This window comes from Toxotes jaculatrix, chromosome 1, assembly GCF_017976425.1.
Source record: "Toxotes jaculatrix isolate fToxJac2 chromosome 1, fToxJac2.pri, whole genome shotgun sequence".
Lineage (NCBI taxonomy): Eukaryota > Metazoa > Chordata > Actinopteri > Toxotidae > Toxotes > Toxotes jaculatrix.
In genome coordinates, this window is record NC_054394.1 from 31,869,615 (window position 1) to 31,895,768 (window position 26,154).

General features: G+C 46.6%; 1 protein-coding gene across 3 annotated transcripts in view; it reads right to left on the reverse strand.

Moving 5' to 3' along the window:
- Positions 1-9,527: 9,527 nt before the first annotated feature.
- Positions 9,528-26,154, reverse strand: part of LOC121196160 (nuclear receptor ROR-alpha A-like) — a 48,727-nt gene continuing 32,100 nt past the window's right edge. For 2 of the 3 annotated variants that reach the window (XM_041059840.1, XM_041059858.1), the window contains exons 2-11: positions 18,569-18,654; positions 17,600-17,741; positions 16,692-16,948; positions 16,372-16,585; positions 14,998-15,119; positions 14,741-14,873; positions 13,917-14,024; positions 13,716-13,826; positions 13,483-13,595; positions 9,528-13,069 (exon numbers count right to left, since the gene is read on the reverse strand). In XM_041059840.1, the coding sequence (XP_040915774.1) occupies positions 12,905-13,069; positions 13,483-13,595; positions 13,716-13,826; positions 13,917-14,024; positions 14,741-14,873; positions 14,998-15,119; positions 16,372-16,585; positions 16,692-16,948; positions 17,600-17,741; positions 18,569-18,654 (1,451 nt within the window). In that variant the 3' untranslated portion in view covers positions 9,528-12,904. Of the gene's footprint in view, positions 13,070-13,482; positions 13,596-13,715; positions 13,827-13,916; positions 14,025-14,740; positions 14,874-14,997; positions 15,120-16,371; positions 16,586-16,691; positions 16,949-17,599; positions 17,742-18,568; positions 18,655-21,190; positions 21,237-26,154 lie in introns of those variants that run through there. The other variant, XM_041059849.1, reaches the window with a different exon arrangement.

Consider the following 26,154-nt stretch of genomic DNA (forward strand, 5'->3'; position numbering starts at 1 on the left):
ATACAGAGAGTGCTGAGAGAAATCGAGTGGTCTTCTTCTTTTTGTCTGAGCTGAAGTGATTTTTATATTTGGTTTGTTTTGGTTCACACAGACTGAAGAACCAGGACTTTGGGTTAGAACTGACCCGTCATTTCGACTCTTTCTGGTAATCTGTCATCCAGAGACAAACTCTGCTCAGTACGCTGAATAACTGGGAGTTTGTTTTTGCCTTATGACCCCACCTACAGCTAAACCCAGAGGCAGCATCTCTCTCCTGCCAGCAGGAGCCTGTGGAAGCTCCCACCTCCCTGACTCACCACTACAAATCCATCAAACTTCTGAAACCTCTGTTTCAAGAAAAACACCTGCATGTATGTACTCTGGGGCTCGTCTGCTCTTTCATTGATCCTCTGAGGAGAGGAAGCTGGAATCAATGGAGCAGGAAATTAGCCCTTAATTAATAAATATTTGTATTCAGCTCATCCAGCGCTGCAGGAGGAGACACCTGTGCGCATACTAAACACAGCCTTGCAGACAGAGACTGGATGCTGCATACTGAATGAAACTCCAGGTTGTAGCAGCACAGGTGTCGGGATTCAGCAGAAAAATAGGACAAGAAGAAAATAAGAATAAAAACAGTGTAGGACAGTACAAGCAAAACATCTACACAGGTGAAAGTCCCGGAACTTATGGTCCATTACATTTCTACTGATTAAACATCATCAGGTGCTGTGGATGAAAGGTTAACATCATTTTCATGTTTCTGTCCCAGGATTAATGTCTGCAGACGTATCACTGTGGTACCTGATGTTTCAGCCTCTTCTCTCAAACCCAAACAGTGAACAGTGGTTTTGGTGAACCAGCTTTTCTGTGATTGGCTGCTCTGTGAGCGGGAATAACCAGAGACCAGAGACAGTTCAGTTCTACAACCACTTTCCAGATGCTCTTATTCAAAATGTTTCCTCATCGTGTTGATAAGAAACATCAAGTTTTCTCTCGCATCACATTTGCTGTCAGAAATTACTGTCGACTGCACCTGAGATCCTGTAAACGCTTTCTCTGCCACAGCGAACTCTTTCACCGTGGCTCTTAGTGTTCACATTATGAAATGGTACTGAAAACAGTGAATAGTTAAAAAAAATAGACTCAACATCCAAGTTTAGACTTTTATTTGAGGCAAACCTCTGCAGGGAGGCAGTGAAGCAGGCTAGCTGCAGTTAGCTATTTATCTGAAATGGCTTTAGCTTCAATAAACCTCCACAGAAAACACAGTTTCATTAGACTGCAGCTGTGCTTGGAGCCAGAGACATGACGGGGGGGGGGGGGGGGGGGGGGGGGGGGGGGCAGGAGGGTGACTGTAAGAGGTGGCAGGACAGAATATTTGTAGAGAGAAGGAAAGATTTAGGAAAGTACACGGTAAACAGTCTGAAACACGAGGAGAAGGGAAGAGGAAACCAGAGAGACTCAGAGCAAAACAGAGAGAGGGAAAGAAAGAGGAGAGGAGGAGGATAAAAGTCAGAACATGGTGGGAAATGACTCAGCCATCAGTGTTAGATCTTTACCTCGAGACTCAGGTAATATCAAGTTATTTCTGACTGTAACAGGCTGAAAAGAAGCTCGGCTGTACGCTCTGCAGCGTGCCTCTCCACACGCCGCAGGAGAGGTTAAGAAAACACACCAGAGAGAAGGGGAACCTGGGAAATAAGTGAGAAATGGCAGCAACGTGGGGCGCGGGAGAATGGGAGGCGTGGATCAGTCCTGCTGGTACTCAGATGTGATTTAGACAGAAACACAGAGACACAGGAGAAAATAGACAGATGCAGGACGATGTCGGGTGGAGGAGGTGAAGCACAGATGGAGGGAGTGGAGGTAATAGTAGATAGTGGGAGGAAATGGAGGAAGATGGGGTGAAAGGCAGAAGGTTGGAGGATGATGAAGGAGGAGATGAAAAAATGAAACTTGTGTTGGTGGATTACCGATAAAAGCTCCATGGCTCCGCCGCACAGGGACGAATAAAGACCAGCGGCCAGAACCGCCCGTGTGTGCACGTCTGTGGACAGAGCAGAGAGAACAAATGATGAAAGGACGATAAGAGTTTGTATTTTCTGTTTCTTACTATGACACTGAAAACACTAATTCACTAAAGTGTCCTGTTAGATTCATTATGAAGTTTAAGACCTGGAGACTCCACCTGCACTGCATCCATCATGTCTCCCTCCACCAGAGATTGTCTTTAAACTTTAAAAGCTGGTGGAGCACAAACCTGGACGTGGACTGAATACTGGTTTTCCTGAACTTCCAGTCTCTGTGCTAAGTCGGGCTAAACGAGTCCTGAACCTGTCTGTGTACTGGACACACAGACATTAAACCTCTGACTCTGGGTTTAACCACAAACAAGTATATTCTGCAAAATGTCAGATTATTTCTTTCAAACTGCATTTTATCAGTGGGTTTATCATAGATGTGAGACTGCTGCAGACCAGAACAGCTGCTGTGATCAGCTCGTCATTTTCAGCTGGACTGGCGCTGGTTGGTTTATTTCTAACTGCTTCATACATGGCACTCTGGGAATGACTCTAAAATACATGGTTATTGGAGAGCGTGAAAATATAAAAGCTGCCACAGCCTCCTGTGAATGAAATGATTCATGTCGGCAGGAGCGGTGTTTGAGGACCTGAGTGAAAATAACCGTGAAGAGTAGCTAATGGCTTTGGCCCGGAGCAGTCTGAGGCGTGTCATTGGACGGAGAGCACGGTGTGATTTTATCAGACGATCCGTTCGGCCCTGAGTGGGCTGATAAAGTGATAAACCTCTGAAGAGCTCTGACACAGGAGGCAGGCCGACAGGAGATGTGACCTCGCTGAGCAGATAATATGATGGACAGAGGTGGATGCTGTGTGTGTGTGTGGAGGAGGCAGAGATGAGAAAATGGAGAACAGGATGGGGGGGGGGGGGGGCTAAATGTGATCCATTTGAGGTGAACGACAGCCGGAGGGTGTCTGCCCTGCTGCTCCGTGCTCTGCTGCCACTCATCCTCCTGATATCAGTCGCACTCTGCTCTTTAATGCTGCAGCAGAGCATCGCGTTGTTTCCACCTGCAGCAGGAGTGTCTGGGCTCACCTCGTGTTGATTACACGCTCGCGGTGGGTGGTGGTTAGCAGGCAGGTAGTTTCCTCTCTTCACCGGAGGTATCAGTGTTTATTCACTGAGTCTGTTTCCATTCAACTGTCACACATTTCTCCTTCCTGCCTCAGACAAGTATATGTTTGCAGGACTTTTTGTTTTTTCATTGACAGACTGAAATCGGATGAATCCAAAACTCTCACCACAGTGATACGTCCAAAACTAATGACATTCCCATCAGCATCAGGGAAACGTTGGGAAAGATTCCCGGGTGCATGACTTTGGATTTTTCACGTTGTCTGTGACGGTGATTGCAGTTGGTTGTGTGATAGTTAGAAACACTGACAATCAGGCACTAAATCCATTAAATTTAGGTTTAATTATGCAGAACAATGGACTTCAGCTGATGACACTGGTGATTACAGAAGTTCCCACGTGCCATAAATGCATCAAATAGATAGATAGATAGATAGATAGATAGATACTTTACTCCTCCCCAAGGGAGATTCACAGTTCCAGCAGTGTCCACAACTTGAGATGAAATAAAAAATAGATGCAGCCCATCTACCACCTGAACGGGACCTGAGTTCTTTAGCCTTACTTTACCTTGGAGTAATTCAGATTAGGTCAATCTTATAATCAGTTTTGGGAACATAAACCAACTGTACCCATGTAAAATACTTTAATTTATCTGACCTGAGTATAGTGACTTAGGTGTAATGTCTTTTAGCACTAAATAATACCAACACAATGCAATAAACACACACAGTTGAGATAATTGCTTATATTAATGAACACATGAACAAACCAAAAGAAAAAATCAGCAGCGAGTTTCTGTACAAACCCAGCGGAGGCTTTTCCCACTCCAGAAACACTGCCACAGGAACCACGCTAAGCCGGCAGGTTACAATACTCACTCAGTCACTCACTCACTCACTCACTCACTTCACGCTTCGGAACAAACAAATAAATAATAAATAAATAAACATGTAGCTGAGCAGTACCTTTCAGAAACGCGTGGTCCGCAGAGCAGGCTACCGGTACCTCACCCTGGAGTTGGAAACAAAACGGCAGCATACAGGAAAAGCGACGGTGTCCTGAGGATGTCCACTGCTGCCGGCAGACCTCTGAGTGTCCCCCGGTAAGCTCAGAGAGACGTCCGGCTGCTGGCTCCCGTTTTCAGGTCGGAAACAGTCCATACAGAGGAAAACTCTCCCGACGAAGCTGCTAGCATTAGCTGTGTTAGCTCGATGCAGCGCAGCGTGTTAGCCTCGCTACTCGCTAAGCTAACGAGCAGCTAATCTCAGTCCACAACAAATCAAACCTCTGGGCTAAAATTCTGTCCCTCACAGGACATGTCCCCACACGGATTACCTCGCTAACAATCCCTGAAAACGCGTTAGAAACACAAACTCTTGTTTATATCCTTGTGGGAAAAAAAACTCCGCCGCGAGCCTCCGTCAAGTTCTCCTCCTCCTCCTCCTCCTCCTCCTGGCACATCACGTGACCTAAACCATAAACGTTAACCTCTCACGTGATCCTAAACATATCTCCAAACAAATCCCAGGATCAATAAAGTAAATAAAATTTAATTTAAATTTTTAAAAAAAGTCTTTTAACCACACTTTTGAACAGTTTAGTAAATCTCAGTTTTTCAGAGCACAGACGCTGACTGACAGTTTTCTTTTTAAAATCAGAAACAGCCAATTTATCTTCATTTGTCTCCATTACATAGTTTGTGCGTCAGAAAACAGTGAAAGTTTAATTTGAGCAGTAAAATGATTCTGATTCTTAAAAAACGAACTAAATGGATCCAAACCGTCTGTTTGTGTTACTCTGGCTGAAGGATTGTTGTCAGACTCTCAAACACTGGTATCGTATCGGCCTCTGAGAATCCAGTACGATCATTTAACTCGACTGGACCAAGTGACTCAGGAAACACTGGTTACTTGTCTCTGTCCATTCAGGTTCAAAGGTCAAGCTGTCAGTAACATGCAGAGGAGGGACCTTCGAGCATTTTGTCGGTCAGGGATGTGCTGCAGGTGCTTTGCATTAGATGCTGATGCTCACACAACTCCTCTGACTTCACTGTGTGTGTGTGTGGTCAGACGTGATAAATCCCCCTGAGAACACAGCAACTCTACTTTTCTGCCTGATTATTCAATGGGATCATTTCTGCCTCTGAAAAACCTTCCTCTAACTGAAGCTTCAGTCCTCTCACTCCGTTCCACCGTGAAATCAGTCCTACTTCACATATGCTTCACTGAGGTTTTATCAAACTGACGGTATGAAAAAGCAGATAATCCCCAGGCTCTAAAATAGACTCTGAGGCTATTTACAGTCCAGGTCTTTGCTGTTGCTCCAGATTTGTTTGGTTAAGTGTGAGTGGAGCTCACAGATTTGTGCGTCCGTCTCTCTCTGTCCACGGTTTGCTGCCAGGCTCTGCTGCCTGCCAAGTCTGATCCATCTCATTAACAAACACACCTCCCCTGTGACTCCCTCCTCCCCCCGTTCCCTCAGCCTGTCGTCAGTGACGTCCTCCTGTGTGTCCCGGTAATTAGAGCCGGAGGGCTGGATGAAGGGGTAAAGAGGTAAACGACGAGGAGGCACATGTAGGCTGTGCGTGTAAATCAAAATCTCACTGAGGGGATTCAGAGGAAGTGTTTGGTCATTACAGCTTGGCGGTGAACAGACAGGCACTGCTGAGCCTTGTTCTGGCTGCCTTTAGTTTCCTGGTTGTTGTTGTAGTGGTCTCTCTCAGGATTTAATAGAGTTTGTCTTCAGCCAGGACGAGGACAGAAAAAACAACAGACAGCTGCTAAGTGTAAACTATTGTGTGAACAACACTCCAAAACTCTGTTCCATGTCTATTTCATGTGTTTTACATCCTACGGTACGAGTCAGCTTAACTTTCCCAGAGCTGTGTGTGAGGACAGAGGAGGAAGTTGCTGTATTTGATGTGCTGCTGTTTAAGTCACGTTTGACAAATCATTATGTTGAGAAGCAGCCTGATGCACTGACCTGCTGTATGTTTGCTGCTGTTAAGGACAGTACATCTGTCTGTGATCCTGGTATGGAAGCAGATTTTGTGATATTGCCCACCCCAGATACATACGTTGAGCAGAGTGTCGTCCACATCTGCTTGTACTGGATGATTTTGTAATCATGTCCTCCCCTGTCCTTTGTCTTGCACCTGCAGGTATTTTGCTCACGCTCAGCGTGTGGGTGCACATGGAACATTTTACCTGCACGTGTTTTCACATTAACGACGGGGCAGAACGACAGAGCGAGCTCGTCTGTAAAGGTTTGTTTTCTTTAATATTCCCGTGTGTTCCTTACGTCCCTCCTGGAATGTGTGTGTGAGGCTAAACAGGTGGTAATGAGGACAAAGAGAGCAGAGCATTCAATGTGTGAGCTGCTGTTGATATAACCTGTTTAAAACTTCCTGTTTCATTAAAACCCATTTACAACTTCTGATGCTTGTTCATTAGTCAGGAGCTAATTTACCAAAGGATTTTTCCAGGCCTCCGCCCCCACACACATTCCTCCTCCCTGTGTTTGTTCATATCACCAGTTCACAAGATCAGAATCACAAAATTCACAATGATTTGCACGTTAAGTCCATGCAGAAATTCAGCTCGGGCATCGCAGAATGAGGCGAAGGTCTGTTTGAACTGATATTTCACTCTTACCCTGCCACTGTGTGACGTCTCTCTTACACGTACGGAGACGAAAACTAAAGCAGAGAAACTGGAGGAAAATGGCAGAGAGAGATGGAGTAAGTTTTCAAAGGCTAAGTTGTCATAGAAACGCAGGGTGCTCTCCACACAACCTAATCAGTGGTCAGTATGTTGTTAGCTAGTTTAGCCCCATATTGGAGTGTCTCATCCACTGTGTGGGAAGCAGCCCTGAAACTCCTGCTCTTCAGTGGAGGCAGGAAGTTAATCAGACGTATTTACCAGATCAACCCGTTAGTTTTCATCCTCTAAGTCTTTCCTCCTAAATCTGAAAAACACTGTTTGAAAACCCCAGACAAAGCATGAATCTCACCAAACTCTGAATGACTCATTACTGCCCCCCAGAGGGTGTATAGTTTTTCCCTGAACAACCATAAGAGACATCGGTGAACTGAGTGGATAACTTTGAGATTTTTTGCATCAGAATTCTTGCTGAAAGAACAGTCTCCGAATTTGGTCTTCTCTTTATAACTAGGACCGAACCACTTACAGTAACGTATTGCCCTCCAGGAGGCCTTCCAGGGAATAATTAGGAAGTTACAGACTCAAAATAAAGCGTGACCCGTTTATCTAGCCACTCCTTTCACTCTCTCCACGTCGAAAGGAATATGATTCTCGTGAAACACTTGATCCTTTATTTATATTTGGCTGGAAAGTTGAGAAATTGAAATATACAGAATAAACGTATTGGAAAAGGTACGTGTTTTAGTGTTCAGGTGATATAAATCTGTGCTTTCAGGAAGGATGCTGGAGGAGAGGAGAAGGTCTGACAGAGGAGTAAAAAACAAAAGTGAAGGGAGCAGCAAAGGCTACTTCTGTTTCTGAAGCTGAATCACACATGAAAGTTCAGAGTGTGTAAAGAGCACAAAAGATGCTGAAGTCTGAAAGAAATGGAGCGAGTCCATCAGCTGCCACTGATATTCTTACCTAAAGTCTTTCTCTTCAAAGAAACACTAACGTGCAGCTTGATATTGAGCCTGAACGTAGATACAAACTCCATCAGCTGTAATTTAAACGCAGCGTGATCTGAGCCTCTGTGCAGCGATGAGCTCTCCAGATGGTGTTGGAGGGAAAATTGGTTTATTCTGTTTTCTGCTGAAAAACTGAATCCTCCTCTACTGCAGGTTAAAATAGACACCCCAGTACTCTACTGCCATCTACTGGAGAGAAGAGTAGTAGAAATGCTTCATGTCCTCATCTGCTTCTCTTTTATATCTTTGTTCTTCTCTCCTCCACCTTGGCTTGTCCTCCATCCTGTCCTTTCCCTGAGGATAGTATTTACATTCCTACAGTTCAGAAATGGATGGATTGTGGAGGAAAAAATTCAGGTTGAGAGGATATTAGTTTGATTCCCACAAGACACGGATCAAGTCCTTGAACTTAAAGCTGAAGCAAACTGAATGCGAAAGAAGCCAAAGAAAGAAATACATTTCTCTCTCTCTCCGTTTTATTTTCAGTAGATTTCAGATACAGCAGCTCTGCTTCGTATCAAAACAGAAGGAGTCGTGACCGGTTTAAACAAAGACACTGACAGACCCGACCTGACACTCTGATACAGGTGCAGGCTGAGCAATAACATCCTGGGACTATGATATTTCATAATCAGAATTACATTTGATCCTTTAAAGGAAAATTCAGTTCTTCTTATGACTCAGGGCAGTAGCCAGGAGGGAAAGGATTTTATCTAAATCATTCACAAAGGTCTGAGCGATGATCCTGCTTCTGTGTAGCCTCGTTAGCTTAGTCCAACACATCTTAATATTAGTTTAATGATGTAAAATCGTACGTGCTGATTGGAGGTTGATGGGTTGACTGACGGTAACAGTTAACAAGGAAAGCAGAGTTTCTGAGTTCTATACGAAGGCAACTGAACTCACTTCAGGTTCTTGAAGACGATTCACCTTCACCTGAAAGGTTCCTTCCGTTCTGACAGACTGGTGGGTACTCCAGGTTTTTAACCTCTTATGGGCTCGTTAGCATGAGAGTCGTTGACCTGCCAAACCGTCATGTCACGCGTTAGGGTCACACGAGTCCTGGGGTGAATGTGCGTTGATCTGTCTGTGGAGGGACCTCAGGACTGTGTCTGATGAGTGGTGTTCAGGTTTGACATAGACGGCTTCTTTCACTCCTATTTCATTCGGTCTGTCTTCTCTGGACAACATGTGAACATCGCTGTCTTCAGACGAGTGTCCCTGGTCCTTCAGGTGTAGGTGGACTGCTGAGTCCTGACCTGAGGACCTGGCTCTGCTGTGCTGTGTGTTTGTGAAGTGGTGGTTTAGTTTTCCCAGTGTTCAGGTCTGTGGATTCCTCCCTGTGTTGACCTGCAGACACCACGTTGTTCTGCTTGTGTCTGGGTGTTTTGTCCTCAGGGTGGACAAGCATCTGTCTCAGAGTGTTGCTGGGTGTGAAGTGCGCAGGGATGAGGTGACGCTCCTGTAACAGTGCTGTTCAGTTTACTGTCCCTGTCGTCTCTGTCTCTGCTCTGTGGTCCTAGCATTCTTAGCATTCACCTATTTCTAAAATAACGAAGGTTTCTGCAGACATGAGCACGGCTGAGCCACGGCTGGGCCTGTGTCTCCTATAGCCTTGCCTTCGTATAGCGCTGAGAAATACGAGTGTGAGTCTTCACAGACATATCAAAGCAGAGTTTAACATACATCGTCTGAAGGTGCTGTTACTGTCAGGATGTTAAAAGACTGAATTTTCCTTTAATGTGTCTCCTGTGAAGAAACATACAATGTGGCATAGTTGGTAAAATCCAGACCCTGCTAATGTAGAAAGTTAAACTAGCACCACACGATTATCAAAAACACAAAAATGCTCCCTGCAACTAAACTAAGTCTAAAAGAGAGAAGTGCATATGAAACCAGATATCATACATTATGATGCATATCAATCAACAGATGAAACGTTTGATGCTCAGTAGCTGTTTACAGCAGTGTTTTCCTGTGGCCTGTACAGACTCATGATAACGTTACTTACAGAACAAAGGTCAAACCAGTAAGGTGGCAGAGAGGGAGGAAAGGAATGGAGTCGAGACAAAGTGGGACGCACCCCCCCCCCCCCCCCACCCAGAAGAAATCTATAATAAATTAGACTCTGAATTGCCATGCCATGTTTTCAAACTATACACAGTAAAGATAAAATACAACATTTACATTATTGCTTGACATTCAGTTATGGCTAAAGTTAAGTTCATTATTTGCCAGAAATACAGATGTTTATTGGACCTTGAGACTGATGTGGTGAGAAGGAACGGAACAGTGATGATGTTACCTGTTAGAATGATCCGGATGTTTGAAGGTGAGACACATGTATGTGCTGATGCTGGAAGGTATAATGAAATATGAGCAGATGTAACGAGTCATTAAAACACACGGTTACTGTGTCCAGTGAATAACTGTTGCTGCAGAGGAACATTTATGTTCTGAAGTTCAAAGTCTGAGCTGAGATTAACGTGGGAAACATTCTCTGATTGTTACTCTGTGTTGCACCTGTTAACACCAGGTGACCACAGTGATGTCAGGAGGTCCTGAAGTACACCTGACGAGGCAAGTTACTCTTTAAAAAGAGCTTTGTGTAAAACAGGAAAGTGATCAGTCCCTAAAACGCCTGATCAGTCGGTGCACGTCTGCAGAGCTGAGTCATTCTCAGAAGCCTCGGCGCAGAGAACCATGTCCAGCTCAGGAGCTCACACGTGCTGATCGAATGTCACCTGCCTCATGAAAAAACTGGAACATCTAAGTGCATGAGTTACTGAGGAAGGAAGTGGAACATCCAATAACCCAGGGGGCTGTGCGACTGTGGCTCAGGAGGTAGAGTGGGTTGATCCCCGGGGCCGAGCCCCGTCCAGTGTTACAGGATCAGGGCTTTGATTCTAAAATTAATTTAATTCTTGGAGGTTTTCTGAGCTTCTCGTATTTTTAGTTTCCACCAAGAAAAATTCCTCTAAATTTCTTGTTCAGTCAAACTGAATGATTCAGTTTGCGCTTTGGTTAATGTTTGTTGCGACTGTTTAAATGAGTCATGATGAGCATGCTAACGAAGTTTACGGGATATTTTCTCTTCCCAGTAAATTCCTCGATAAGCGAGGCAGTGGATGATGGGAAAACATGGCTCCTCTCAGCAGTCTGTGGTCCAAACACTGAAGATGCTTAAAATCTACCACAGATAAAAAATGTGCGCACACTCTTAACACACATCACACACGCAGACACTGGCAGTAGATTAGCAGATTGACAGGTATTAGTGCAACAGGTATTAATATTTGATCACTTCACTTTACGTCACTCTGCATAGTTTTTATGAAGCTGTGTCTGTATTGCTTTCATTAACTTTTATTGCTTTAATTAAGCTGAGTTTACTCTCTCAGTAAAATGTAAACATGGAGCCACAGACAGGAGGCGGGTCAGAGAGCCACAGACAGGAGGAGGGTCAGACAGAGCTGAGAGCCACAGACAGGAGGAGGGTCAGACAGAGCTGAGAGCCACAGACAGGAGGAGGGTCAGAGCTGAGAGCCACAGACAGGAGGAGGGTCAGTTTGATGAATATTTGCAAGTGTTGAAAACTGAACCAAAGTAGCTTCAACAAAGGATCTGAAAGGACTCAGAACAGATCATGGATTCAAACCCACGGTGCTGCTGCTCTGAGCTGCAGACAAACAGACCTGCACTTTGGACTCATAACCACCAGATGGCGCTGCAGGCTAACGGCCAAATGTGAATGAACTAGTTGCTGCTGTGTGTGATGCTGCTGCCTGCAGGTGTTGATGCAGACAGTCAGAGGAAGAGGAGGATGCTGGGAGCACGAAAAGCAGGAAGAGGATGAGTAGAATCATGAGCTCCTGCTTCTGGAAGTAAATTTACATTTAGAACTTTTAAGAAGTGAAATACCTACAGCACCCATGAGCCTCAGCGGTCGGTGCGATGGAGGAGGCTCCAGCCAGAGCCATTAAATCGTATTCGGTCATATTCAGACGTTCCTGAGGGTTTTTCGAGCAGGTGTTTGGGTCTGTTTTGGATCAGCTGTGTGTTCATCTTGTATTTGTTCCATTTGTGAAAATTAACTTTGTACATTTTTGTTCATAAGGTGAAAAGTCTCAGCATCACTTCATCATTTTGTGCTCGTGTTTCCTGTTTTTCCACAGATTCTCTAAAACCACAGAGAAAAGGACCTTCCTTCCTTCCTGCCTTCCTTCCTGCCTTCCTTCCTTCCTTCCTGCCTGCCTGCCTACCTGCCTTCCTTCCTTCCTTCCTTCCTTCCACATCTTTTACCAGGTCAGTGTTTCTGAGAAATGAACTCAACATCAAGAAGAAATCACCAAATAAAACTTTGTCATCGACCACAAACATGGGGCCTGTTTTCTGGTTTGCAGCCTTTAAGGCTTCTGCCAATTAAAAATCAAGTAACACAACAAGAGATGTGAACACGACAACACAGGTGAGCTCTGAACCACCTGCATTAACCTGAGTGATGTGAACAGAGAGACGGACCAGATGAAGTCATTTAAACTTCCTCCAGAAGGAAAACTGATGGTCATGGGCCGACTGGACGCAGTAGGCTGCTGACCAGTTAGCTCACTGGTCTCAGTGCCTCACCAGCTGAAGCTTTTTCTCGAGGACAGGTGAATGGACTTCACTCAGACGTGAAGTGACGGTAAGAAGAAGAGGCGATGTCTTTAACAACCTAATGAAGGAAAAACAAACGGGTTCAGTGTGAATACTGAAAGTGTCTTTTAATGTCCGAGCTGAGTCTGATCCAGATCCAAAATCCTTGATACGTGTGTGAATGCAGGTGGACGGAGACCACCTGACTCCTCGCTGCGTCCAAACCCAGGGCCGCGAGAGGAGGAGGTGAAGACAGACAAACTGAGAAGAGGACTTTAGATCTCTCTGTGTTCAAAGCCTCAGCTGTCCAGGAAAAGTGCAGCAGCCATGTCGCAGACAGTTTCTGCCTTTGGCTCCACGAGACATCGTCCTGTCCTCTGTGGCCGTTCAAACAGGACTCAGTCCGTCTGAACCCAGCAGCGCGGTGCTGGTCGGCTCCGTGGAGCACCCGCTCGCCGTTTAGTCATCGGTCTGCAGCGTCACTTCCAGGTCGGCACCAAACAGCTCCTTGTAAAGAGGAGGGAAGTGCGTCCGAACGATGTCGGGGTAAACGGCTCTGAACGCCGACAGTTTCTCTGCGTGTCGACTGCACAGTGAACGCAACGCGGACACCTTACATCTCAGCTGAGGAGACGAGGAGAGGAGACAAGGAGAGGACAGGGAGTGAGTAAAGTTAATTCATCCAGCAGCTGCAGACACCGGGTCACTGTAACCTGACAAAACAATTCAGAGACTCACAACAGACCAGTGCAAGACAATCCGTTCACTGCTCAATGGCTGGACACACTGTGTGTGTGTATAATACATCTATCTCTGTGAGGACCAAAACAAGCAAAGACCTTATAGAGTGAGGACATTTTGGTCTGTCCTCAACTGTAAATGGCTGTTTGAGGGATCAGATCTGGTTCAGGACAGAATCAGGTTTAGGTCAGGGCGTGTGTGTATGTGTGTGTATGTGTGTGTGTGTGTGTGTGTGTGTGTGTATGTGTGTGTGTGTGTGTGTGTGTGTGTGTGTGTGTTCGTGTTCAGGTGTGTACCTTGTTCAGCACTCCGTCCTCTCTCTGGTTCTTCTGCAGGACGTGTTGCAGAGCCAGCTGTGTCTTCTGCTGCAGCTTCTCCACCTGCAGCTTCTCCTGCAACCACGACCGGTCTACACACACACACACACACACACACACACACACACACACACTTCAGCTGTCACGTGGCTGCAGATCACACACTGAGATAAATGAAGTCTACGTGAGTAAACCTGAGCGAAGAGACGAACCTGCAGAGAGCAGAACAAAGGCTGAGAAGAGAGCGAGCTCATCCTCCGTCAGGTGCAGTGAACACATGCTCTTAGCAAAGTCAAACACTGACGTGATCAGATCATCACAACCTGGTAACACACACAGACACACAATAAGTTTGAGAACAGGCCCGACAGAGGACTTAAACAGCCTGAGAGAAGCACCACCTGTCCTCTCACCTAGCGCTCTGAAGACGTCAGGAGCTGCAAATTTCCCATCGAAGTAAACAGTGTTGTTCTGCGAGTCAAACACCCGACACATTCGGACGAAGACGACCTCCAGAGAGCCTGGCAGAGAAACACGGAGGCACCAGTGATTAATGTCCGAACCAGTTCAGGTCGACTCTAATGATCATTTAACGACTCTCAGCTTAGTGTCTGATTAACTGGATGAATCACTCATTAAAACACATTTGCTTTTCAAACATGATGGTTTTCGTGTTTTAAAGTCAAAGATTTTGTTCTTTGAACTTTGACAGAAACTCATTTTATTTGTGATCAGAGAGAAAACTGTGAACAAGAAGTTTGTAAATACGTGCACATCCAGTCCGTGTGGAAACAAATCATACAAGTCACCTGTGACAGGTAACAACTTACCTGACTTAGCTAGCTGGTAAAAGTTAGCATGACAGTCTGATACTGTATCTTCTTCTTCGGGTTAATTCTGTTCTCATGGGGAAAAATGAAAACTCAGATCTCCTTGTGATAAACTATGAAGCAGTTGGAGCACAGGGAGACACGGCGGTGGCTTTCTGACCTGCTGCTGAACTTCCTCTCTCTGCTCTGACACAGTAAACAGACCCAGAACTACGTGACGTGACACAGTGCTGTGTGTTTCTCAGTGTGCTCTCTCCTCTGACAGCTAACCCGGTATCAGGATCCTCACAGTAACACAGTATTAGTTTTCCAGTGGTAATGAAACGTTCAGTGTATCTGATGCTTCCATCAGTTTTTCTGATCCTGTAAATGAAACGTCTGCGCCGAGCCGTGACGGCTGCTCTCACCGGCTTTCAGCAGCACGATCTGGTCGTTCTGGCAGAGATCCATGAAGCCGTCGATGCGTTTGGCGAACTCCACCACATACTGGATGGCCTCGGTGATCTTTACGGCACAGAGCTGCCACATCACCTCCCGCGGCTGCACAGAACCGACAGGGAAGATTTTAAAACAGCGTAGGAGAATTCAGGCTTTATGACTTCATGAGCTCGTCTGGGACAGATGATTGAGAAACGAGGCGCCGCCTGAATTTCTGATCACACACCTTGCTCTGGTAGCTCTCCACCTCATCCTGCAGGAAGTTCTGCCAGCTCATCTGCTGCAGCTCCTCCCTCAGGTACTGACATGTCTCCAGGTGGGACTTGGAGATGACCTGGGCCAGGTGGTCTGAAAGGAAAGGAGAGGAAAGGAAAGGAAAGACAACACTGAGATGGTGAAAATGAGGGGATTAGTCTGACGTGTTAGACGTATTAGTCTGAACCTGTTATATACCGAAGCATCATAAGAGCCTGACGTCCGTGTGTGTTTGTGATGCTTTAAATCTTCAGTGCATCGTGGAACAAAGGAGGAGTTTAGTCCTTTAGTCCAAATCTTTATTCTGTATGAAACTTTGTCAACACAGCGTTTGTGTTTGCAGCTCAGATCAGAAACAAACCCAAAACACACGCACGGCGACTGCACAACACAACAATAACACAAGGTACAAAAACTCAGCTGCTAATGAAACTTCTGTTTGGATCGGGGGGGTGGGGGTGGAGGTGGGGGTGGAGGTGGGGGTGGAGGTTATTACGATAAATGCTTTTGTCAAAGAAAAAAAAATCTCCAGGGAGAATAAAAAGATGATTTCCCCCAACGAGCGCCCTGCCACGTCCCAATTGGCCCTAATTAACAGACAGCTAATTACCACACAGAGATTTTAATGAGCTCTGAAGATGAGTTTCCAGCCTCCTGCTATTTTAAACCACCTCTCTCCCTCTGTTTGCCCCACACTTCTCTCTTTGTCTTTTGTTTCTCTAACTCTTCTTTGTGCTTTCTTATTCCTCCATCTCTCCTCTTTCTTCTCCTCCGCTCGCTTCACCTCTTTCAAGATATTTCCTCATCTGCTCTGTTTGTTTTTCCCTCCAGCTCTCTACAACCTTCTGCCGTATGGTAGATGTTTTATGTTTTTTTCTTTTTCAGAGCGCCACACATTCAGTCAGGAGTGGATACGCTCTTGTCCTGGGATTTGGTGAAATAAGAATCTTTAAATACAAATACTGCAGCGCTTGGTGCAGGAAACTCCTGTTCCTTTACCCTAAAGCTCTTTTCAGACATGTGAGATGTAACACTGCTGCTTCACCGAGCTGTTAGAGTGACAACGTTTTCTCTGTCAAACGAACAATAGGTGACTTTTACATGAACGTTCTTCATTCACACACGCGAGGAATCAAAAGTTAAAATGTTGAAATGCCACAGAAAAATAAATGTTTTCTGTTCTATCTATTATTATTATATAATCCAGTTCAATCCCACGGTTAATTAGCATCAGGTGAATGTAAAGAGATGCATGTTTAATGTTTGTCTCAGGCTGACTCTGAACATCTGAACCATGCTTCCTCCGTCTCAGTACAACACATCCCTCTGTCCTGATCCTTCTCACCGAGTTCGGCCATGGACACGGTGGGCGATGTGTCTCCGTTGCTGAAGGAGCAGTACGGGAAGAAGCCATTACTGGATCCGTAGTCGCACAGTGGCTCCGGTTTGATGCCATTAATATCCAGACCAGATTGGTCCGGAGATGGCTGGATGTCAAGGTAGAACGTACCCCCTCCTCTTCCTCCTCCTCTTCCTCCTCCTCCTTCTCCAGACTCTGCCTGTTTGTGGAAGAGAAGGTCCATACATACAAACTGTAGCTTACTCAGTTTATTTCAGCCTGTATTTTATTTTTCTCAGACATCTCTAAAAATAAACACCACAAACCTTGGAGGACACGGATCCTCCTTCAGGGGAGTTCTGCTCCATGTAGCCCCCCAGTTCATCAGGCAGCTCTGTGAGGCCGGTGGAGGAGAGGCCATAGTGGGGGGACAGTGGTTCAGCTTCTGCCGGGCTCGGACTGCCGAGGCTGGGATGGGACAGGAGGAGGGGACCCTGCTGCTGCTGCTGCTGGAGACGGTGTTTCTGGACCTCAGCGTACAAACTGTCCCGCTGCTTCTTCGACATGCGACCAAACTTCACCGCTGTGTTTGAGGGAGACAAGTTAGGAATTTGGACAGAGCCAGGCTGCGTCCACATCAGTACCTAAAGCATCTCTCTGGTCTGGTCTATGTTTTCATCACTGCAGACCAAATGTGGATTAATCCACCACTGAAAGTAGTCCCTAACAAAGTCACTGCTTCCTCCTGTTTGATTAAAACTACAGCGAGCAGCTGTTTGATTAAATCACTGAGCCTTTTTAAATGAACCTGAATATTTATGAGGAGTTTTAAAGACTGACGTCTTCAGGAGGAACCGATGGGCTCAGAGCTCAGAGCCACGGACGGAGGAGGGAGGTCACACGGTGCTGACGGACTAACACACGCCCAGTAAAACTTTGCACCTGACTTGAAAAGGTCTGTGGTTCCATTCTTGTGAGCGAATTAGAAATGAAGTGTGTGAAAGGGGACGGCAGAGAAACAGTGTGCAGAAAAGGCGCTGAGTCAGGAAGTCGACTCTGCACTGACCATGGACACTGACCACGTGTTGCACCGTCTGCACTGCTGATGCTGTGCACGTTCTGTTTGTGTCTGCACACGAACATCGTGCAAACTGCTGACCACCTGTTTCTGCAGGTGAGAGTGTGTGTTTATCAGTTCGTAGTGTGTGTGTGTGTGTGTGTGTGTGTGTCTCACCGTCTCGTGACATGCCCACAGCCAGGCATTTCTGCAGACGGCAGTGCTGGCAGCGGTTTCGGCTCGTTCGGTCGATCACACAGTTTTTCTGGCGAGGACACGAGTAGGCGGCGTTACTCTGCTGACTCCGCCTGAAGAAGCCCTGAGACAGGAGGGAACGGTGGTGTGAGAGCCAGTCACAGACTCACCGACGCCGCGGTCAGGCCTTCACTCGTCTAACTCATTTCAGAGATACTAAAGTTTCCTTGCTTCGCTTCCCGCTGTGTTTTCTCCCTTTCCCCAGCATCCCCGCTCTCCCTGGTCGCAGCAGCCTCTCCCTCGTGTTTGCAGAGATAAATCTCCATCAGCTGCTCGTTGGCTGTGAAATGAGCCTCCAGCTGCAGCAGCTGCCAAACAGCAGCTGCTGCAGCTGAGCACACCAGCTTGTCTGGGAGCTGCTCTAACAGGAGACGGTTTCCCTCCGTCCTGTTAATGAGACTCAGAGAGTGGACGACCAGCTGCAGGAGGAGGAGGAGGAGCCAAGCTGTATGATTATGGTACTTCAGTACAGTTCTTCCTTCGTGTGCTTTATACTTTGACTGCATTACACTGCTGCATTTCACCTCTAAACTCCTCTCACTGTCACAGAAAGGTAAAAGATCTAATGTTTCACAAAGATCAAAGATTAGAAAAACACTTTGTTTTTTCTTCTTTCCTCTTCCAGCTCAGATTCACCTGGTGACCCTGAAGAGGGGCCGTGATCTCATGAGCTGTGTGGTCAGATCACCTCTGAGAACATCTCACTTTTAATTTAGTTAAATATGTTCTTTGGTTTTCAGAGCGACAGCAGTTTAACTCTGAAGTCTTTCACCCAGAGCTCGACTTTCTTTCTGAGAAGTTGTGGCACATCATCAGCCGTTCTCAGAGAGGAAGCAAGAAGCTCACACTCATAAGGAAGTGAGGTCACGTAGAGGAGAGGGCGGGGCTTACCTTACAGCCCTCACAGGTGATCACCCCATAGTGGATCCCCGAGGATTTGTCTCCGCAGATCTTACAGGGAATGATTTCAATCTGAGCTGCAGAGAGAAAATAATAAAGATCATCAGACACATGAAAACATCTGTCGGCAGCTGCGTCAGAAACAATCAATCGATTCAGCGATCAGTTCTCTGTCCTCTGACCTGGAGGATTAATCTCAGTCTGATCTGAGATATTAAACAGAGGCTTCACTTTGCCCGAGGAGCCTGAGAAACATCTGATCTGTGAGCGTCCACAGACCATCAGCAGCTCGAGCCTGCAAACTGCGGCTGACGGACGCTGGGTATTTATACACTCAGCAGTTTGACAGCTCGGCTCCCAGCTGCTATATTTAACAGAGGGAAGTTATGTAAGTGAGCAGCCACATTAACACACACACACACACAGTTACTACACACACTCACACATCCACAATAAAAACAAGGTGTAGGAGTCTGGAGACTCAGACTGAAGGAAGGATCGTCTCTCAGCTGTTTGTCTTCTCTCTGTCCTCTGGAGTTATGAATCATAAATTATTATAATGTTCATTTAATTACATAACATCAAGCAAGAGTTTGAGAAAGAACAAAGGATAGAAAACATCCTCAGGTTCAGTCTGAATGTGTGAAAACTGTTTACTGACACAATCCATCAATAAGCGTTTACATAGAAGTGAAGCCACGAAGCTTCAGTGTTGGTTAAACACCAGGGTGAGTGGACGCACACTCAGAAGCACTGTTCACACACTTCTCTCTCTCTCTCTCTCTGTCCCTGTGTGACTCAGTGTCTCTCGCCCTCCCTCAGAGAAGGACTGACCACCTGACCCAGTGAATGAAGAACTACATGATCCTGTGCTGAACTCAGTGAACCACAGCGGGAGTCAGATTAACGGCTGCACGCAGCGAGAGCCTCAGATCAGAGAGAGAGGACAGAGACAGACACAGAAACCGTCTCTGTTCAAAACAATAATGAGCTCAGGTGTTGTTGTCAGATCCGCACGCACCACATGACCAAAATGACATGTGCACAGGAAGCCCCCCGAATCAGCTGAGTGTGGTAATCTGAGCCAGCGACTGTTTCAGCAGGCGTCGCTTTTCTCCTGTGACCACAGGAAACCGAGCTGTTCGTCGTTCACAAGGCTTTTACACGTCTGCTGCAGCCAACCAGAAGCTGACGGAGCTCGGCTGATGGAGCTCCATCAGCTGAAGCTCCGTCAGCTGAAGCTCCGTCAGCCGAAGCTCCGTCAGCTCTGCTTGGATGATGGAGCTTCAGCTGGATTCAGACCCACAGCGTGCAGAGAACCTGCATTCCACAGAGTTTTCAGCCTGATGATCATCATCAGTCTGTAAGTCTTTAAATACAAAGCACACCAAGTTCAAAACAGCTTCAGTGCAGGAGTGCAAACTCCTGAGGACAGTGGGACAGTGGGACAGTGGGACAGGCACAGTGGGACAGTGGGCTCGAGCTGTAGCTGTTCTTGCTGAAATCACCATCTGGGCTCTGGTGACCATGCTTCATCATGGCGGCACCAACACCTGCTCTGAGACACACACACACGTGTGTGTGTCAGTCTAACGTATGTTAGCAATCACACCACACGGCCTGTTTTCCATGTGTGGTCACATTTATCTTTTCTCTGGAGGTTCACACAGATCATCAAAGCCTCATTTTATAGAGCCAGAGTTTTACTGAGTTTTACTGATCAACCCTCACATCACAGCTCCTCTTCTCACACGGTGCTGCCGGAGTGTCGGGACAACCATCATCATCATCATCATCATCATCGCTTATTAACATGGTTTACAGGCTCAGATGGGACGGATACAGATGCACAAGTAAAACCACAAACAAGAGGGAAACCTGACACACACACACACACACACACACACACACACACACACACTGAGGCGTCCATGCTGCAGCTTCCTCTCTCAGTAATTAGCTGTAGTGTTAATCCCGTCTGAATTCTGCATTTCAGCATCAAAGGGGACACTGAACAAAGCCGCCGCCTGAAATTAGAGCTGCAGTTATTTATACATCCAGCTGCAAACACAACATCTGCCTCCTTCACATCCACCCGGCTCAGCGGAGCTGTCGACTGTTTTTCTTCTCTGACTGAAAAGAAAAATGACAGAGTGATGAGGAAGAGGACTGATGGAGCTCGGTCTGTCCGTCTCCTTCTGAAGCGTCTGAGGTGTAAAACGATGTGACTGAACACTGAGCGTCAGGATCTGGAGGATTTCAGATGAAAACATGAGCTCGCACACAAAACGCAGCACAAACCGAGGCCTGAAGTCTGATGTTTCTGAAACACCCTGAGAACAACGCAATTATTCATCTGGTGAAAACAGACGAGATGTGTAAAGACCATAAACAACTGAAAAAAGAATCATTCTCCAGTTTCTCTGATCAGCTGATCACAGGAAACTGGACTGCTGGTCAGAGAAGTCGTCCGCAGACATCGCTTCGCAGGACTGACACGTTTTTATGACAAAATAAATTTCTACAAAACAAAACAACCCAACAACATATAGAGAAAGCACAGCGACAGTGATCATGGTATTGATTCATCATCGTCCTCCAGCTGGGACTGACCTTTGGTTTGATGAGCACGATGTGACATCATGTCGTCCTCCGTCTTCGTCCTCTGCTCACTGAGTCTTTACATCAGTGAACCTGAGAGGAAATTGTTTTAATGACTCGTCGTCTGTCAGAGCAGCAGCCGTCAGACGCACACAAAGCTTTCATGTTCCTCAGAGTCTGTGTTTAACAAAGCCGCTGTTTGTGAATCACTTTCATCAGAGGAGCGTTGGACCTGTGTGAGACACTCCCTCAGGGATTAGTCCCAGCTTTTGTCTTCCCTCCGCCCGCAGATGAAACCGTGATCTTCCTCTTCCTCTTCTTCGTCAGCGCGTTTCAGTTAAATGAAGAGTTAAATGTGACTGTTTGTCTTTGCGGCAGCTTCTCACTGCAGATCCTCTTCCTGTTCCCTAAAAGCATCATGGGAAATGTCTCCACACTCTGTCTCTGAACTTGTGTCCTTGGAGTTGAACTTGGGGAGCTGAGAACACGAGGATTTGATTCGGAATTGCACTTTTTCTTCCTTGTCAAAACCTGGCACCTATATTACCCACAGTGCAGTGGGGGGGACTTAGGTGACATCACCTTTAGGACATCCCTGATTTCACTGAACCATCTTCACCTGTTCACAGACTTCAAGTCTGACTTTTCCTCCTCATCATGCATCAGTACCTGACTGTGTCTGTCCTCTGAATGTCAGAGTGGACATCAGTACAGAGGCGTGGGCAGATGACTTCATGATGAAGGGGTGTCCACGAGCTGCAGTCCACTCTCACTTCCATGTGCAGAGGATGAAATGTCTTCCTCGGGGGCCGGTGAGGAGAATGTAATAACAGCAGACAGATGGCAGCGCACATGGAGCAACAGCTCCCTGATCCAGCAGCAGCTTGTTCCTCTGCAGCGGGTCGACACTGTACCTCTGAGTCTCTGTTCCACCTCTCTGACTCCAGGTCACATGACCTGCTCATCAAACACAAACACGTAGCATTCGCTCCTTTTATGTCCTCTGATGTGCCTCAGGTGCTTTGACCAGGTTAAGTTTTCACTGACTGACAGAGAAGCTGGTGAGGAGTAACCCCAGTCTGTGGTGATGCCCTGACCTCCGCAGCAGCAGGTCACATTTCAGTGACATGTCAGCTCCACCTGGACGGAGCGGGACATGTGTTATAAAGGTATTTGTGTTCTCTGAACGATGACTCCTGCCGACCCTCTCTCTGATCAGCCGTCTGCTCGTCTGTCAGATGTGGTTCACAGAAGATCTCCACATCTCGTAGCAGCACATTTCACACTTTGTTCTTATCTCCACCAACTTTGTACCGGAGTAGCTGTTTGAAGTCGTGGATGCGGCTGTGAGATCCTCTGAGCAGCACAAGCTGAAATCTTCTTCTTCAGTAATTATGTTCAGAGCTGCAGATGAACCTCCACAGTTTTCCCCGTGGGCGCAGCAGATGCTCACGTATAGATACAACTGTATAATGTGTAACTGGCAGTATAGCAGCGCTAAGTGAAGGCTAATGAGCTGGAAGAAGAAAGCTGGAGAGCCACTGCTGTTTACTCCAAAAATGCTAAAGCTCGGGCAAAACAAGTCCCTGATGGATAAATTACCCGACACAAAAAAACAAAAGTTTTTCAGAGACTGGATCAAAGGAGGAGGAGAGAGGAGGGCCGCGAAGACGCCACTGTGCTTCCAAATATGTCAAGGTTGGCTATGAACACACAACACCATCCTCCGCCCCCCCCCCCCCGCTTCATGAAGCTCTGCTCAAGTCCGATTTTACTTTCTGCTGAATTATCTACATCTCCCGTCCTATAGACGATTTTCCAGGTTTTACACTTTGATGTTTTTACTTCAGTAGATTTGTGTTAAGTTCCTGGAACCAAAGCTGATTCGAAACATGAAGAACGAGTTTAATACTGGAGCTTTTATCAGATACGGCTTTAGTTTCTGTTTCAGTTCACAGAACGCAGCTGCTGAAGGAGCCTCAGTTTGATGAGAAAATTCCAGGTTACACTTGAACACACCACAAGCCACCAGGAAACCAGATTAACTGATTGACTTGACGACCACAGAACGAGGCCAGAGGTGGTTACAGATGACTGCAGGGCAGCTCCAGACACACAGAGACATTATGTCAGGGCTCCGGCTCTGTGAGTTTAATCATCACGTCTCAGATGGTTTAGAGAATCAGCGGTTTGACAACGATTGTCTGTCCCAGCTCTTTGTCTTTGTCTGAAGACAACAGAACTAAAACAAACCGGAGTTAACCGGAGTGCTGTGGTTCAGCTAACAGATGACAACTGTCCAACCTCCAAAACCACCCGGGTCAAACTCTTCACAGGGCGTCAAACATACGCAAATATATGGACGAGCAACTGTCCCTCACTATCCGGAGCTGCAGCTTCAGTACACGTGGTGTGGACACGTCACAGGCTGGTGGACAGCGGGACTCCTGTCCTCCTGACCCGCAGCCCAACCTTCAGCTCCTCCTCCTGGACTGACCAGTCCACGGCCGCCTGTCTCCTCCTGCTGGGTTCACAGTGTGTGGTTCACCTTCAGCCTCCTCTGTCTGTCCATCGCTTCAAACGCTAAATCTCAGCTCGTGCTCGTCATGGCGACAGCAGTCGCTCCGGTTTGGAGAGAGCAGCTCCAAAGTTATTTCATGGCTGTGGAAGTCTCATCTTCTTCATGTGTTTTGGTGGCTGAGGTGGAAGTGATGTCACCACCATGACCCCCCCCCCCCCGCCCCCTCCCCCTCCCTCCCTGCAGAGAACAGTTAAATAATCTGCAGGCTGTTGTAATCCTGTGACATAACAGGCTGGCTCAACGCCTCCTGCAGCATTTTCTCACAGGCTGTGAATCTGGACCAGACAGCTTCAGCACACACAGACACACACAGACACACACACATGCACACGCACACACGCACACACACACGCGCACGCACACACACACACACACACACACACACACACACACACACACACACACACACACACACACACACACATGCACACACACACATGCACACACACAGACACACAGACACACACACACACACACACACACACAGGCACACGCACACACGCACACACACACAGACACACACACACACATGCACACACACACGCACACACACACACACACGAGTGACGAATTTCTTTCTGTTGGAAAAACCTTTCTCCAAATGAATGATGATTAAAGTGAAGCGTGGGCTTTAACGTCTCCACCAGCCACGCTCCATCCAGTCTGTCCTGACTCACACACACAGTGAAGACCTCGGGTTTTAATAAAAGGTACTGAGTGTATTTGTAGAAAATTATGATGAAGTCGACCTTTGACCCTTTCGGTATAAAATGTCATCACTTCACTGAAATTTTGTTATAATCAGCGCACGAATTCTTAACTTGTGCCCAAAAACATGTTTTGTGAGGTCGAGGTGACCTTGACCTTTGACCTCTGACGACCAAATCCTAACCAGTTCATCCCAGTGAATATTCATGGAAAATGTGAAGGAATTCCTCGGAGGCTCAAACAGGCTGAGTGCCGTGTCGTCACCAGCAGAGAGTTTGGCCTTAATGTCAGACGAGCTGAATCATCAAATAACGTACGAGCAACCAACCAGAGACGGATTCAGCTGGTTGAAGTCCCACAGAAACCACAGCAGCATCATTTCTATAACAGACACTCAGACCTGGAAAACCTTCTTACTGTCTGACTCTGCTGTGGCACGAAAAGTGACACAAGTTGTTGTGTAACAACAACAAAAAAGAGAAGTGAGAGAAGTTCAGTCCTCGGCTCCTCTCACCTCCACAGCTGAACCATCACATCACAGGAGACAGACGATCACAGAGGCCTGAAGCTGAACCTGAACCAGGTTTAACACATGATCGGCGGCCTTCCCCTTTCTCTGTTGTTACCACAGTTGGTGGGTCAACAAACGAAATCCACCTCAGGCGCCACAGAATTCGACTTCACTGAACTTTTCACTCCATAGCCGCACTGCTCCAGTTCATCCTGGATTCACCACGATGACCGAGAATCTTCTGATGACACGTTTTTAGGTGGAAAAATCTAATATACAAACAGGAATCTGTGATCGTGCGTTTCCTCACAGTTCATCTGAAAGTATTTCACTCAAAATCACTAAATTCAACCTCATGATGAAATGAAAGATTTTTTTTTTTGATTCATCGTCTGGGAAACATGAGCGTCTGAACAACATCCATCCAATACTTAGAGATTTTCACAAATCTTTTTTAAAACACGTTTAAAAACAACATGAACTGATTCTTTCATCTTAAAGCTGCTGCTGTCCTTCCTCTGAGCAGATGAATATAAACACTACACTCTCCTGTGTAATGTTGGGATGGCTCCTGCATTCAGCACAGTTTCCTTTGTGAAACTGTCTCACAGACGCGACTAAAACGTCTTCAGGTCTCATCCTGTCCAACAGCTTTTATTTAGTCTGATGTGAAAACCATCTCGTCAGTCACATCCTCCTCTCCCGCTCCGTCTCCTCTGGTATCACACTCCTCTACAAATTCAATTCCCAAAATAGTATTTACAACATCAGTGAAGGTGTCGTGTTTCCAGGCTCCACAGTCAAGAATCAGAGAAAACACATGTTCAACGAACCACAGAGACCAGTTCTTCTCCAAACACAGCGACGGCACAAACACAGCGACGGCAGACAGCTCAAGTGACCAGAGAGGAAACGATGTGTTTATCCCAGTGAAACTAACAAACATCAGCAGGACAGAGGCAGAGTGGAGCATCGCCCCCGACAATAGAACATCTCTGAGCGAGCAGCACAGAAAGAAAACTTTGATAATCAGCATGGAACAGTCAGGAAGGATCATTTAACACACACACACACACACACACACACACACACACAGACACACACACACACACACACACAGACACACACACACACAGACACACACACACACACACACACAGACACACACACACACAC